Source organism: Crinia signifera, chromosome 5 (genome assembly GCF_055691185.1).
Source record: "Crinia signifera chromosome 5, ASM5569118v1, whole genome shotgun sequence".
In the NCBI taxonomy this organism is placed as follows: Eukaryota; Metazoa; Chordata; class Amphibia; order Anura; family Myobatrachidae; genus Crinia; species Crinia signifera.
This window is the reverse complement of record NC_139221.1, coordinates 43,845,847-43,861,603: the sequence shown is the minus strand read 5'-3', so window position 1 is coordinate 43,861,603 and position 15,757 is coordinate 43,845,847. Positions and strand designations below refer to the sequence as shown.

The window sequence follows — 15,757 nt, the reverse complement described above, 5'->3', positions numbered from 1 at the left end:
TCAGGAACATATTTATAAAAAGTACACCAAACATTGCTAAAAAACGCTGACATACTAGTAATCAAAACTTACATCGGGCAATATGGCGGCGAAGGCTACTGAGAAGCACTGGCTGCCGCCGGCGCAGGTCTGACCAGCGCCGCTCAACCTGCCCCAGGCTTCTGCGGACGCCAATCGTCGAGAAGATCAGGCGGCGGGCAGCAGTATACGCCCGCCGCTTGTCCGCATTACTAACATATGGGCCCCTGGGCCCCAGGTGACGCTCCATAACGTCGACCAGGGCCAACAGCTCAGGGGTGGAAAAGGGCCTAGCTCGATTCGAAGTCATAGTGGCAATGGCGCAGTTATTAATTGCAGGTACATATATCACTTTTGGTGCTTGCCGATTGGTCGAAAAAATTGTTTGTTTGGTATTAACTTTATTAATCCCTCTTACATTAACAAACTGGATGCAAATAGAAACTTACGCGGACCGTTCCGATATACACACACCACAACCAACAGCATGCATTCAATGAAGAGAGAAGTACTGTATTTACAGTGTGCGGAAAATAATACACGCAACCCTCTACTTATAACTACGCTGCTTAAAGGGGGCACGATACACCGATATCCATGGAGAGGAGTACTGTATTTACAGTGTGCGGAAAATAATACACGCAACCCTCTACATATAACTACGCTGCTTAAAGGGGGCACGATACACCGATTTCCATGAAGAGAGAAGTACTGTATATACAGCAGGCGGAAAATAATACACGCAACCCTCTACTTATAACTACGCTGCCTAAAGGGCCACAATGCAACATGTTGCTGTATGACAATTTCATACACATTACATATGTAAGGAAAGCATTATAACGTGATGTTTTGAAATGTGACTCACAAAGCATACACGAACTCCAACAGATACCAGCTGACAACACTCGTCATTGGAATGACAGGTGCCCACATTTCACGATGTAGCACAATGCTCCACAACCTGTGTATGTGCATATACAGGTGTTTGATCAGGTGCGTTGAGACCTGCGTAATTTAAGCGGGAATTATCGGCGGGAAATATCGGCGTAAATTTGCATCTACATTGCGTGGAAAAATATACGCCCCCTTGTTCATGGCGGGAAATTAACATATAAATATTCAGTCAGATGCAGGCCACAATTGCTGCAAACATGTCTGACTCTGACGATTCAGCAGCAGAGGACGCTCTGCAGAGAGCTACAGCACAATCCCTGCTTGATGCACTGAACAAGAGGGAACAGGAGCGGAGAAGGAGTAGCCTGCAAGACCAAGCGGGCCCCTCAGTAACAGGCCCTGTTGAACCTCCACCAGCTCCACAAGGGCCAAGCAACAAGCCAGAACAAGAGGTTGCATCTCTCCAAACAGGTGTGACCCAGCAGGTGCATGGTGAGAGAACTGGGGCCACCAGAAAACGAGCTGCAACATCGAGGGTGAGGACTGAGCAGGATACCACCACCAAAAAGAGAAACCCTGCATTTGTAGAGGCCGAAATGCGAATTCTAGTGCCCAGGGCACGCGAATGGATTGAATTGGCAACCAGGAAGCCTAGTTCCAGTGCAAGGAGAAACCTTTGGGAGAAGATCACAGAGGAAGTGAACCAGGTGGCACCAGTGGTCAGAAAATGGGACGCGGTGAAGAAAAGGTTAGTGTGTTTGTCAGGGCTATTTTTCAGCAGTCTCCAGCAGGAACTGAGGCCCTTATTCTAGTTCACTCTTTCTGGCCAAATATTTCTTAGATGGACAAAACCATGTGCACTGCAGGTGAGGCAGGTGTTACTTGTGCAGAGATAATCAGATTTGGGTGAGGTTTTACACCTGCCTCACCTGCAGTGCACATGGTTTTGTCCATCAAATAAATATTTGGGCAGAAACAGTGAACTAGAATAAGGGCCTCAGTTCCTGCTGGAGCCTGCTGAAAAATAGCCCTGGTGTTTGTCCCCCTGATAATGTCATATGTGTGTACATATGTTACATGTATGTTTTGAGACTAATAGAAAGGTGTGTTTGTAGATAGTGCTACACTTCAATGTCACATGTGAACACAACCATGTCTAATAACCCACATTGATATATGAAACATGCACCATTGGTGTGATGTGAGGTTATGGGCACAGTTCTGCTCATGTGAAGTATGTGATGGGACAAGAGAAAGTGTGTTTTTGAAAGAGTTGTTGTAACATGTTCCATATGATGCTACTGAAACAACAATGACCAAACTGTGCACATGTAGCTGCTGAGAAACTACACATCCCAGTATGCCATTCCATAGTTAAATTACTCCATAATAACCACATTGTCAAGCTATGGTGGAATGTGTAGTTTCACACCAGGTGGAGGTGCCTAATTTGGCCATGGATGATGTCATTTCTGCATAGTGATGTATGTATGTGCAGTTAGTGGCCTAATGAATGAGATGAGACACTGAAATGCCTCCTAATTAAGACATGAATGTGTGTGTGGGACACATATGGCCAAAAAACATTAGATCACCCACACTAGGAAATGTCACGTAGCTAGGGGTACCACATAGTCCCTTTAATTCCGGACACATATTAATTACACAGGTTCTGTGGCTGGCTGACTTCAAGACTCCACTTCACCTAATTTTAAACTGCCACAGAACCTGTGTAATTAACATGTGTCCGGAATTTAAGGGACTAGGTGGTAACCCTACACGTAGCACAGTGGTGCACATATCTCATGGTGATATTTGTATTTTTAAACTTGTAGGTGGACTGACTTCAAAACGGCAATGAAGAGGAAGATGACTGACCGGTACAACCACAGCATGTCCACCGGGAGAGGTCCTATGCCTGACCATTTGGAGTATACCCCCCTGGAGCTGGACTCCATGGATGTGATTGATGTGGGGGAGATCAGGGGGATCTCCAATATGGACAGTGAGCTCCCGGCGGAGGTCTTTGCTGCTGCTTTTGATGGTAAGTCACAGTAATGCATTGTATTTAGAAAGATATTTTTTATTGCGTATGTGATGGTGACATTGTTTTCAATTATTATCCTAGAAGAAGCAGAAACCCTGGATGTACCGGCAGCATCTTCCTCTGCAGAGCCACAGGTGGAGCAAGTGGTCCAGCCTCCACCAAGAAGACACCCCCAGCCCCAGCCACAGGAGACATGGCAAGAGAGCATGATGGTGACGCTGGAGAGGATCGAGCAGCAAGGGGTGGATGCTGCGATCCGTCAGCAGCAGGTGGCGGAATTTCTGGCGGAGTGGAAGGCCACAAACAGGCTGCAGTGTGAGGCCTTGACCCGCATTAACGACACTCTGGCGGCTGGCATAGTAAGCATTGGCCAACACCTCAGCCGCCAGAATGAACTTCTTGCGGAGCAGCTGTCCACCGCCAGGTCCCTAAGGGACAATCCTCCATCTGCTGCCCCACCCCAAGCTGCTCCCCAACCTTCCACCTCTGCTGACCCTCCTGTGTCGACTAGGGGAAGACGCCGCAAGGCAGCTGACCCAAAGGCCCCTGTCCCCAAGGCCCCATCTAAAAGGGGGAAAAAAGGGCCCAAATAATGAGACCTGGTTCACTTCCTCTGTGGTTGGACCCCAAATGTTTAAATTGCACTGGACATCCGCTTCCTGAGTTGGCCATCTATCCATTTGCGTGCCATGGGCATGAAAGTTCGTATTTTGACCTCTACAAATGCAGGATCAATTTGTGGTGGTGTGTATCTTGCTTAGTATTAACCCTGGTTGTTGCAGTACGTATTCTGGTGTCCCCATTTCTTTCACCATTGCATTTGCAGGGTAACACATGTTTGGAGATATGCAACCTCTTGTTCTGGCTGTTTTATTATTTGTGTGTCTATTTTATTTGTTTATTTGATTTCTGACATTAAAGTGTGAAATAAGCTGTGATGCTGAACAGCAAATAAATTTATTTTACAAATTAAATCAAAATTGTGCTATGTGTCATTTCTTGTGTGAAACAAATACTAGATTTATGTGTACTTACTGACCAGGGTATTTTTGAACATTTGTTGAAGTGTGGTCGAAGTTTCCCATGTGTAACCCTCTCCATGGCCATTCCCATGTTCCTATCCAACTTTTCCCTGCTAATTAGTTTGTGTCAGCACATGTGCAGAGCAACTTAATAGGTGAGAAAGCAGTTTGTGTGCAGGTGAGGTAGCTCCTACAGTAGTAGGTAAAAGCAGGTCCAGAACAATGCTTTCCTCATGGAGTGGGTGAGGCAGACAAACAAGGGTGAAAAGGTACATTTGTGTAGGAATGCATATGTGTCCTCCCTAAAAAAAGATGTGTGAATGGGCCAAACATGATAAAATAGCTTGTGAACAAACATGCATAACTTTTTAAATATATATGATTTTACAGTGTCATAAGCAGATGTAGGAATCCTTTGTTAGAGAGATGAGTGCAATAATGTGATTGGTGGCATCTTACATCCAGAGTGTAGTCAAATCCAAATCATAGCAGATGAGATAGTGGTACAGGTCATTATTTTGGGTACTATACAAAGATTGTGTGCAAAATAGTGGTCATGGGCTTAAAACATTGCTGAAACATCCTTTGTAGGTGTTAGATGTGGTTTATGTTATTGTATCCTAAATACAAAACCTATGTTAGTATTAGAGTGAACACGTTGACACATGTCGACTTGTGTAGATTGAGTGTGCTACTGCGTAAAGTCTATGAAAGCACGTAGTGAATGTGTCTAACTGTTTAGCAAATAGCTACCTTAGCGTATATAAGCAGGTCTTAAAAAGATTCTTACCTTAAATTAAACAAACCTTTAAATGTGGAGAAGTATAGAAAATAAGCTTCCAATGTGTTTGCGTGCTGTGTGTGGCTTGCAGGCAGTGAAATAATGGTTTTGACTTAATAGACTGCAGCATTGCTTATTACATTCAGGTGTATGTGTTTGAGTAGTAATCAGCGTTAATTAGCAAACTCAGGCGCACGCCGGCATGCGGTATCTGTAGGGGTGGTCTGAGCTGGCGGTTGCCGGGCGCTTGTCTGGTGTCCGAAATGAACGGTGCTTTAGTAGATCGTGCGGTAGTAGCACCGCTCATTTTTGGTGCACACCCCCGTGTACGCCCATATTTACGCCCATTTTCCCTCATTATTTAGGCCGCTCCCATCAACACGCCCCTATGCCGCCCCATTACCCGTACACTTGCGTACAGGTTTTTTCGCACGTTAAGACCCCGGCCGTAAGCTATGTGGAGTGTTCGCGCCTGCGCATTAGCGTATCTGCACATGCGCAGATCATGAAAAACACCGGGACGTACGCGTACGGCCCGGCCGCTCCAACCAGAATAAGGCCCAATGTGTCATGAGAAAACAATCTCAAAATCAGTTGGATAAGTAAAAGCATTAGAAAGTTATTCCCACATAAATTGACACATGTCTGATTTGAAAAATAGGGCTGCGTCCTTTGGGCCCAAATAGGCCGCGTCCTTAAGGGGTTAAATCTCACCCATACTGTTTTATTTATTATTTAATAAACCCACTTGCAACAGCACGATCAAGCTATCTTTCCACTTCAATTTTATCGTCACTAATGCCCCTTTCCCACTGCAGGCTTTACACGTGTAAATGCCGTTTTTTTAGCCTTTTTAAACGGCTAGAGCTGCAGTGGGAAAGCTCCAGGTTGCTTTACACGGGTAACAAATACCGGTTTTTGTTACCCGTGTAAAAAGCAGTGTTTTTAACGTGTAAGAGACGTTTTTTCGGCAGTGGGAAAGGGGTAGCCCTTTACACGTTAAAAAAAAAAACGGCATGGGGTCCCCCCCCACTGCCGTAACCAGCACCAGGCTGAAGGAGCCGGGGCTGGTATTAAAAAAATCAGGAAACCCGACAAATAGGGGTTCCCTGATTTTTTACAACCAGCCCCAGGCTCCAGGTCCGGGGCTGGTTCCCAAAATACGGGGGACAAAATGACTAGGGGTCCCCCGTATTTTAAGAACCAGCCCCAGGCACAACCAGCCAGCAGGGTAATGCCACAGCCGGGGGACACTTATGATATAAGTTCCCGCGGCCAAAGCATTAACCCTACCGACCAGTCAGCCTGGCCAGGGGCCCTGGGGGAGTGGGGACCCCCCCAATAAAGGGGTCCCCCCCCTCCAGGACTTACCTGACCAGGCTGAAGCCTGGTGCTGTCCTCGATGCCCCTGGGCGGTGGGCATCGAGCTGATGGTATGGTGTAAAAAATAGAATAAAAACCATTGTCTTTTACTGGTGAACTATGAGTCCCAGCAAGCCTCCCCCGCAAGCTGGGACTTGGAGAACCACAAGTCCCAGCCTGCGGGGCATTAAAGGGCCCGCTGGGTCTTGTAGTTCCACAGTAAAAGAAAGAGTTAAATAAACACACTGACACACGTGAAAAATAAAAGTTTAATACATACATAACACATACATACTGATACTTACCTATCTTGAGCCCGTAGGTAGCCCTGGTCCTGATGTCCTGGTCCGTGTCGGCGTCTGTATCCATGTCGGCATCCCTGTCGGCGACGGCGTCGGCGGTCCGGAGTCCGAAGAAATCCATTTGGGAAGCTGTGGAAGGAAACCATACTCACCTGTCCCAGCGCGACGTAGTCCAGGTAAGGTCTTTGCAAAAAAAACAAACCGACACCCCGAAACCAGACCGGACTGACGGAGACGCACGTGTGTTTGTTTACATCGTGCGGCTCCGCCTCCCGAATGCCGCTATTGGCTCCTGATTGGCCGCTAGGCCGCAAGGCGGCCAATAGCGGCATTCGGGGGCGGAGCCGCACGATGTAAACACACCGTGCGTCTCTCAGCTGTCCGCTTGGTTCGGGTGTTCGGTTTGTTTTTTTTGCAAAGAACTTACCTGGACTACGTCGCGCTGGGACAGGTGAGTATGGTTTCCTTCCACAGCTTCCCAAATGGATTTCTTCGGACTCCGGACCGCCGACGCCGTCGCCGACAGGGATGCCGACATGGATACAGACGCCGACACGGACCAGGACATCAGGACCAGGGCTACCTACGGGCTCAAGATAGGTAAGTATCAGTATGTATGTGTTATGTATGTATTAAACTTTTATTTTTCACGTGTGTCAGTGTGTTTATTTAACTCTTTCTTTTACTGTGGAACTACAAGACCCAGCGGGCCCTTTAATGCCCCGCAGGCTGGGACTTGTGGTTCTCCAAGTCCCAGCTTGCGGGGGAGGCTTGCTGGGACTCATAGTTCACCAGTAAAAGACAATGGTTTTTATTCTATTTTTTACACCATACCATCAGCTCGATGCCCACCGCCCAGGGGCATCGAGGACAGCACCAGGCTTCAGCCTGGTCAGGTAAGTCCTGGAGGGGGGGGACCCCTTTATTGGGGGGGTCCCCACTCCCCCAGGGCCCCTGGCCAGGCTGACTGGTCGGTAGGGTTAATGCTTTGGCCGCGGGAACTTATATCATAAGTGTCCCCCGGCTGTGGCATTACCCTGCTGGCTGGTTGTGCCTGGGGCTGGTTCTTAAAATACGGGGGACCCCTAGTCATTTTGTCCCCCGTATTTTGGGAACCAGCCCCGGACCTGGAGCCTGGGGCTGGTTGTAAAAAATCAGGGAACCCCTATTTGCCGGGTTTCCTGATTTTTTTAATACCAGCCCCGGCTTTTTCAGCCTGGTGCTGGTTACGGCAGTGGGGGGGACCCCACGCCGTTTTTTTTTTTTAAATTCTCCCCCCCCCCCTATCTTTACACTGCTTAAACAGGTTTTTAAACGGGTAAGTGGGAATGTGACAAAAACAGCTTTTAAACGGTAATTTACCGTTTAAAAGCTGCAGTGGGAAAGAGTCTTTATGGCTCTTACCCGTTTAAAGACCCGTTTAAAAAAAACGGGTCATTACCCGTGTAGGCAGTGGGAAAGCAGCATAAGATTTTGGTCAACAGTTGCCCCGCCCATAGGTGCCGATTTATGTTTTTGCTGGTGGGTGCGCAAGCCAAAAATATAGGGGAGTGACTTCATGGGAAAGGGGCGTGGCCACAAAATAATACTGATTTATATTACACAGCACAGTTGTCTCCAATATTTAAATTATGGCAACAATGCCAAAAACATAAATGCCCCCACAGTGCCAAATACATAAATGCCCCCACAGTGCCAAATACATAAATGCCCCCACAGTGCCAAATACATAAATGCCCTCACAGTGCCAAATACATAAATGCCCTCACAGTGCCAAATACATAAATGCCCCCACAGTGCCAAATACATAAATGCCCCCACAGTGCAGGTACAACCCCCCCACCCCAGTGCCAAATACATAAATGCCCCCACAGTGCCGGTACATAAATGCCCACACAGTACCTGTGCCAGCGACGAGGGAGGGGGAGTGCAGTGGGACACGGGCGAGTGGGCCGCTGCTGAGTGGGTGGGTGCTCATCAATTTCCGTGGGTGCTCGGGCCCTCAAGCACCCACAGAATCGGCACCTATGGGCCCGCCCTTATCGGCCTGGCAGATGACAGTATTGTCATATGATGCCAAGGGTGTAATAGGGTAATATTTTAGACACGTGCGATTTTTTGGGACAAAAAAACAGGCAAAAGTCACACTTTTTAAAAAAAATCGCACATGTAATATTGTGCAAATTGCAAAAAAAATTGCACATTAAAAATCGCATCCCGCCCTTAACCTACTATATAAAGAATTAAAAACCCTTGGTTGAGTATTGTTGTTTTATAATTGCTGTATGAATCTCTAGCAACAAGCTGCCGGGTATTGTAACGGGTATGGATCATTAGGTCACCAGCAAGTAGGTGACCTTGCAGAAAAGTCGACATGACTTAAGACATGCAGAAAAGTCGACATGACTTAAGGTCGAAATGCAGGAAGGTTGACATGACTCAAGGTCGATATGCAGAAAGGTCGACATGCATAAATGTTGACATGACTTAAGGTCGGCATGCAGGAAGGTCGACATGCAGGAAGGTCAACATGGGTTAGGTCAACAGGGTCATTAGGTCAACATGGGGAATTCAACAGGCAAAAGGTCGACATGGGGTTTTTTACTGGAATGTCGACACAGTCAACATAAACACTAAAACGTCCCCTCGCATTGCTCGCTATGCTCGGCACACTATATTATTCTCCCACCAGATCCTATTGGATGGTAGGGCATGAAATACTGCCTGTTGTCACATGTCGTGTCGACATGGACACCAAAACGTACCACTGCGTCCCCTCGCATGGCTCGCTGCGCTCCCCATGCTTCGGGCATGGTACCTTGCTACTCTCGGCACACTACTTTATTCTCCCACCATGCCCTACTGGATGTTAGAACATGAAATACTGCCTGTCGGCACATCGGCTCAAAAAACAGTAAAAAATCCCATGTTGACCTTTTGACTGTCAACCTAACTCATGTCGACCTTGAGTCATGTTGACCTTCCTGCATGTCGACCTTCCTGCATATCGACCTAGTGGTGTCAACCTAATGACCTTCGACCTACTTGCTGGTGACTCAATGACCGTACTCCATTGCAACATACCGTACCTGGCGACTGTTCCTTTCTGACCGAAGGAAGTGCTGTTGTCTTTTGGATAAGGGGTGGCCTCTCCAAGATTGTTCTTATGCTTAGGAGACATTAATGGGAATATCCTGGAATCTGCTCTATAATTATCCCTCAGGAGACTCGCACATCTGTTCCTGACTAAACAGCTCAGTTTCTCATTGGGTTCACGGAACTCATTTTACAGTCTCCTAATTAGTTTTGTCCTATAATATGCAATGCATCATTTAATCTCTTGAAATGAAAATATTTTATTTGATGTATTTCCAGGATTGCTGCGTAACAAAAACCAGTGTGTAAATTCAAACGATAAGGGATTTTTACGTTTTTTGGAATTTTGGGGGGAAATTTTTTTTGTAGCATACTTACGTACCTTGTGCCTCCGATGGTCCCCCGGCGTCCACAGCATACCCCGGTGTCCACGACGGCCTTCAGGACTTCTTCAGCGGTCCCAGGGGTGCATTGCTTGAGTTTGCAGACGAGCTGGTGACGTCACAGAAGATCCTGAAGGCCGCCGTGGACATCGGGAGACTTGGTAAGTATGAAAAAAGGGGCAGGGGTGAAAAAAATCAGAAATATTCAAAAAAAGTTTTTGGGGAATATTTCGGATAAGAGGTCTCAGGATATGGGAGACTTAACCTGTATATTATACTTACACCACTCACTGTACATTAATGAGAGTTCTATGTTTTACTGTATATACAGCATGTGCCACTGCTACATACAGTACTGAATATAAATATAACAGGACTTTTTTTTATATAAATTATATATATGTGTGTATATCTTCTATGTTTATTTTACATTTATAAATACATGATCATCAGCACTATTTGGTTCTGAAAGTTATACATTTGTCACAAGTGAAAGTAGACTTTTCATTTACCTTGTTCCGTGTAAATTTGTCTCCTGGGATCTGTGATTTGGAAAGTCTCCTGGCACCCGTGTCTCCCCTCTCTCCATAGACAGTTATATACACATTCGCCAAGGTTTCTGCTCCCCAGTGATCACCAATGTGCACAGCAACTATATACTGGTTTACTAAAATAGATCAGCAACAAAAAAGCAACATAAAATAAATAGCATAAGTAAAGTCTCATTGCAATGAGAACATTTTCCAGGAACAAAAAGTAAAAGAAAAAACAAAAACAAACAAACAAAAAAAGCATAAGCTCCACAAGTGAATCCTGTGGCCTGGCCTCATAAGATTAAAACATCAAACAATATGCACATTATACTGAGAAAAAAGAAGGTTTTCTATGAAATGCACATAGAAAACGTAGGTACTCTTCACCTAGAAGGGCGCCCACTCTAGTGCCCCTTTCCCACTGCAGGCCTAAAATGGTAAATTGCCGATTTTTCTGCGCAATTTACCGTTTAAGGCTGCAGTGGGAAAGTGCCGGTTAAAGATAACCGGTATTTCAACCCGTTTTAAAAGCAGAGTCCTACACGGTTAAATACCGTTTTTGAGGCAGTGGGAATGCCTCTGAAACGGTATTTAGTTTAAAAAAAAAATCGGCGTGGGGTCCCCCCCACTGCTGTAACCAGCACCAGGCTGAAGAGCCGGGGCTGGCATTAAAAAATCAGGAAACCCGACAAATAGGGCTTCGCTGATTTTTTAAAACCAGCCCCAGGCTCAAGGGCCGGGACTGGTTCCCAAAATACAGGGGACAAAATGAGTAGGGTTCCCCTGTATTTTAAGAACCAGCCCCAGGCACAACCAGCCAGCAGGGTAATGCCACAGACGGGGGACACTTATTATATAAGGTTCCACGGCCAAAGCATTAACCCTACCGACCAGTCAGCCTGGCCAGGGGTCCTAGGGGAGTGGGGACCCCCCCAATAAAGGGGTCCCCCCCCTCCAGGACTTACCTGACCAGGCTGAAGCCTGGTGCTATCCCCGGTGGCCCTGTGCGGTGGCCACCGGGCTGATCATTGTGTAAAAAAATAGATGGAAAACCTATTGTTTTAAAATGTGGTACTATGAGTCCCAGCAAGCCTCCCCCGCAAGCTGGGACTTGGAGAACCACAAGTCCCAGCCTGCGGGGCATTAAAGGGCCCGCTGGGTCTTGTAGTTCCACAGTAAAAAAAATAGATAAATAAATACACACTGACACATTAGAAAAATAAAAGTTGAATACATACATTAAACAAACACACTGATACTTACCTATCTTGATCCCGTAGGTAGGTCCCAGGGTCCGGTCCGGTGGCTTGGTTCCGGAGCCTTGGTTCCGGGGCTGGTCCGGGCCCGGGGCTCCAGGGCTGAAGAGTCCGGGGTCCTGGATCCGTAGTAATCCAAAGGGGTACCTGGGGAAGTAAATCCTACTCACCTGCTCCTGTGGCGACCACCCCAGCATCTGCTGTTGAAGTCACGCTGCTCCCGGCTGCAGTGGTACCCGCTCCGCTCCGCTGTACACTAGAGACGCAGAGATCCTTCTTCCTCTGCGTCTCTACTCAGAATGATTTCTGGCCAATCAGGAGCCGACTTTCTCGGCTCCTGATTGGCCGCTAGGCGGCCAATAGAATTAATTCTGAGTAGAGACGCAGAGGAAGAAGGATCTCTGTGTCTCTAGTGTACAGCAGAGCGGAGCGGGTACCACTGCAGCCTGGAGCAGAGCGACTTCAACAGCAGATGCCGGGGTGGTCGCCACAGGAGCAGGTGAGTAGGATTTCCTTCCCCAGGTACCCCTTTGGATTACTACGGATCCAGGAACCCGGACTCTTCAGCCCCGGACCGGGACCAGCCCCGGAACCAAGGCCCCGGAACCAAGCCACCGGACCGGACCCTGGGAGCTACCTACGGGATCAAGATAGGTAAGTATCAGTGTGTTTGTGTAATGTATGTATTAAACTTTTATTTTTATAATGTGTCAGTGTGTATTTATTTATCTATTTTTTTTACTGTGGAACTACAAGACCAAGCGGGCCCTTTAATGCCCAGCAGGCTGGGACTTGTGGTTCTCCAAGTCCCAGGTTGCAGGGGGAGGCTTGCTGGGACTCATAGTTCCACAGTTTAAAACAATAGGTTTTTCATCTATTTTTTTACACAATGATCAGCCCGGTGGCCACCGCACAGGGCCACCGGGGACAGCACCAGGCTTCAGCCTGGTCAGGTAAGTCCTGGAGGGGGGGACCCCTTTATTGGGGGGTCCCTACTCCCCCAGGGCCCCTGGCCAGGCTGACTGGTCGGTACGGATGAATACTTTGGCCGGGGGGACTTGTATAAAAAGTCTCCCCCCGGCTGTGGCATTACCCTGCTGGCTGGTTGTGCCTGGGGCTGGTTCTTAAAATACAGGGGACCCCTACTAATTTTGTCCCCCGTATTTTTGGAACCAGCCCCGGACCTGGAGCCTGGGGCTGGTTGTTAAAAATCGGGGAACCCCTATTTGTCGGGTTCCCTGATTTTTAATTACCGGCCCCAGCTCTTTCAGCCTGGTGCTGGTTACAGCTGTGGGGGGGGGACCCCCCTCATATTTTTTATGGGTTAAACGGGTTTTTAAACGGCAGTGTGAATGTGCCAAAAACGGCTTTTAAACGGTAATTTACCGTTTATAAGCTGCAGTGAGAAAGGGTCTTTATGGCTCTTGCCGTTTCAAAACCCGTTTAAAAAAAATGGGTAATGACCCGTTTCAGCAGTGGGAAAGCAGCATAGGTCGACAATGACAGTAGGTCAACACAAGCTGAAGGTCCACATGAACATAGTCCACACTGAAAAGGTTGACACAGGTCTTTCATGTTTTTTATTTAAACTTTTCAGTGTCGACCATGTTCATGTCAACATTTAGCATAGAGTAGGTTGACCATTCTTAGGTGTCAACATCAGGGGCGGATTGGCTGGTGGGCTGGCCCAAAACTCCTAAAAAACAGGCCGGCCGCGCTCTCCCCTGGGCTGGCTGGAACGCAGCACGTTGCCTAAATCCAAAATGGCCGCAGGAGGCCAGCACCTCCCATGGGCCTTCAAGTGCAGCAGTAGCGGATTTACAGCTCCCATTCCCCCTCCACCCGGCTGCAGAAGCTCTGCCCCCCTCCGCTAGGCCTCTGGAGCCAGCAGAAAGCAGCAGGTGAGCCCCAACCCCCCTGCATTACATACACCGCTGCCACCCCCCCTGCATTACATACACCGCCGCCACCCCCCCCAATTACATACACCGCCGCCACTCCCCCCGCATTGCATACGCCACCACCACCAACCCCGCCCCCCCCCCCCCCCCGGGCTGCTGAAAGATTTCCCAGGTTGGATTCAAATCCCACTCCGCCCCTGGTCAACATAGTCACTGTTGACCATTAGTGGTCGACCTTATGACTGTCGACCTAGACATTGTCTATCATCTATACCAGTGGTTCCCAAACTGTGTGCCGTGGCAAGAGTGCTTGCAGGGGTGCCTTGGGTTGGTGGTCCAGGACAATTACAATTATTTAGGGTTATTATAACAGGCAAAAAGGACATGCAGCCCAGGGAAACCTGGGAGAGATCTGATTGGATTCTTTTCAGCAAGGAATGCAGATAGAAGCTCATACGCTACTATAGCATTACCCTTCATGTCGTAAGCCCTGACATCTAGGATTAATACATTTTGAAATGCAGAAAACCCCTGAAAATGGAGAGGAGACATTTCCCTGCTTGAGCCAGATAATTCTCCCATGTATGCCCAGCATAATTAATGCTCCTATAGTCTGGTTAGCCAACTACTGTAGGTCAAAGTGTGGTACCAAAAAACATCCACTGAATTTTGAGCAGGTGCACCAATAAAAGGCCACATTCACAGACGCTGGGGCTTCTCATTGGCTCTTCTGCTTACACCTCTATTGAGCAACATTATAAAGCAGTAAACAAACCAATTAAGTTATACTGTAATACAGTTTTAGATGCACTGAGTGTCTCTATATCCTAATTCTACTAAATGAGCATCATAGACTTCAATAGTACAGTGCCACACAGTGGTCGAATTATCAGTGAAAATCACAGAAAACTCGATTGGTTATAATAAGCAATGATTTTAAGCTAATACCCTTATGGCTTTATAAAGTTACATGTATCCATAAAATCCCATAGCCTTTTTAATATCCATTATATTTCGTGTTATCATAAGATGACATTTCATCTACAGGTTATCGTGATAAATAATTGTCCCCCATAACGGATTCGACATTTTCATTTGTGCCAAGCTGCATACAGTATACTGTACCTGGTAGCAGTTCTTGTTCATTATTAAGTACCCGGAATTCTTTTATAGTTTCCTCCTCTTCTGTATCCGCTGCGAGCCAACAGTTGCAGTCAAAGTGTACTTCTTGTCCGGTTTGCTGCTGCACCATACCAAGACTTTCCAAATGCCACCCTGGTGCAGTGGGTAAATGATCACAGACAATTCGCATTTTATATATCTCACCGACATCTACGAGTTTCACCTAAAAACATGTACATAAATTGCGTTAAAAAAATAACTGCAAAATACAAAATCCTCGAAGAGCTACAGTGTGTCTGTTAGGCCGATTATGAGACATTTTGTAATGAAATATTTAATACCAAAGGACGTCCTTGGTTATTTGGTACACGCAGTACAGACAAACTATTGCATAAGACTGAAAATTAAAAAAACAAAACAAAAAACATGCTGCTGTATATATTTTATGAGCTAGGTTCATACATTTGAAAATAAAGAACAACATATTGCAGATATAAGACCAAGCCCAGTGGAGAATATGTTACAGCTTGTAACAGAATAAACAATACCTGCCAAAGCTTAGATACATTTGTAATTCATTTGTTTTTTACAGTTTGGGGTTGTGCAGCATTTAAGGTGGTAAGAGATCTGGTAACTGACAGTATGGAAATGTTTTACTTGTGCTATTATACTATGACTAATTAAAAACCTGCCAGTAAGACAGCTTCTGCAAAGTACACACTAGAGCAGGGGGGGGGGGGGGGGGGGGCAATTATTTCAGCTGGGGGGCCACTTAATACTTTCAGCAGATATTCGAGGGCTGCACTCCTAAAATGTGGTCACTCAAAAGGGGATGTGTCTTTGAATGTATTGTAGCACACCATATCATGCAACACAATAGTAGGCCCCTTATACTTGCCACTTACATTAGTAATTCCACACACCAACTCCCCCTTAGTAATTCCACACGCCTGACCCCATTAGTAATGCCACACATGCCCCTCACATTTCCACACACCAGCTCCCCCTTAGTTATTCCACACACCTGCCCAGTGGCG

General features: G+C 46.8%; 1 protein-coding gene across 1 annotated transcript in view; it reads right to left on the bottom strand.

Moving 5' to 3' along the window:
- LOC146005691 (lipoxygenase homology domain-containing protein 1-like) overlaps window positions 1-15,757 on the bottom strand; it is a 190,799-nt gene that overhangs the window by 149,108 nt on the left and 25,934 nt on the right. Inside the window, exons 5-6 of the mRNA XM_083145116.1 lie at window positions 14,724-14,943; window positions 10,421-10,575 (exon numbers count right to left, since the gene is read on the bottom strand). Coding sequence (XP_083001242.1) covers window positions 10,421-10,575; window positions 14,724-14,943 — 375 coding nt within the window. The remainder of the gene's footprint in view (window positions 1-10,420; window positions 10,576-14,723; window positions 14,944-15,757) is intronic.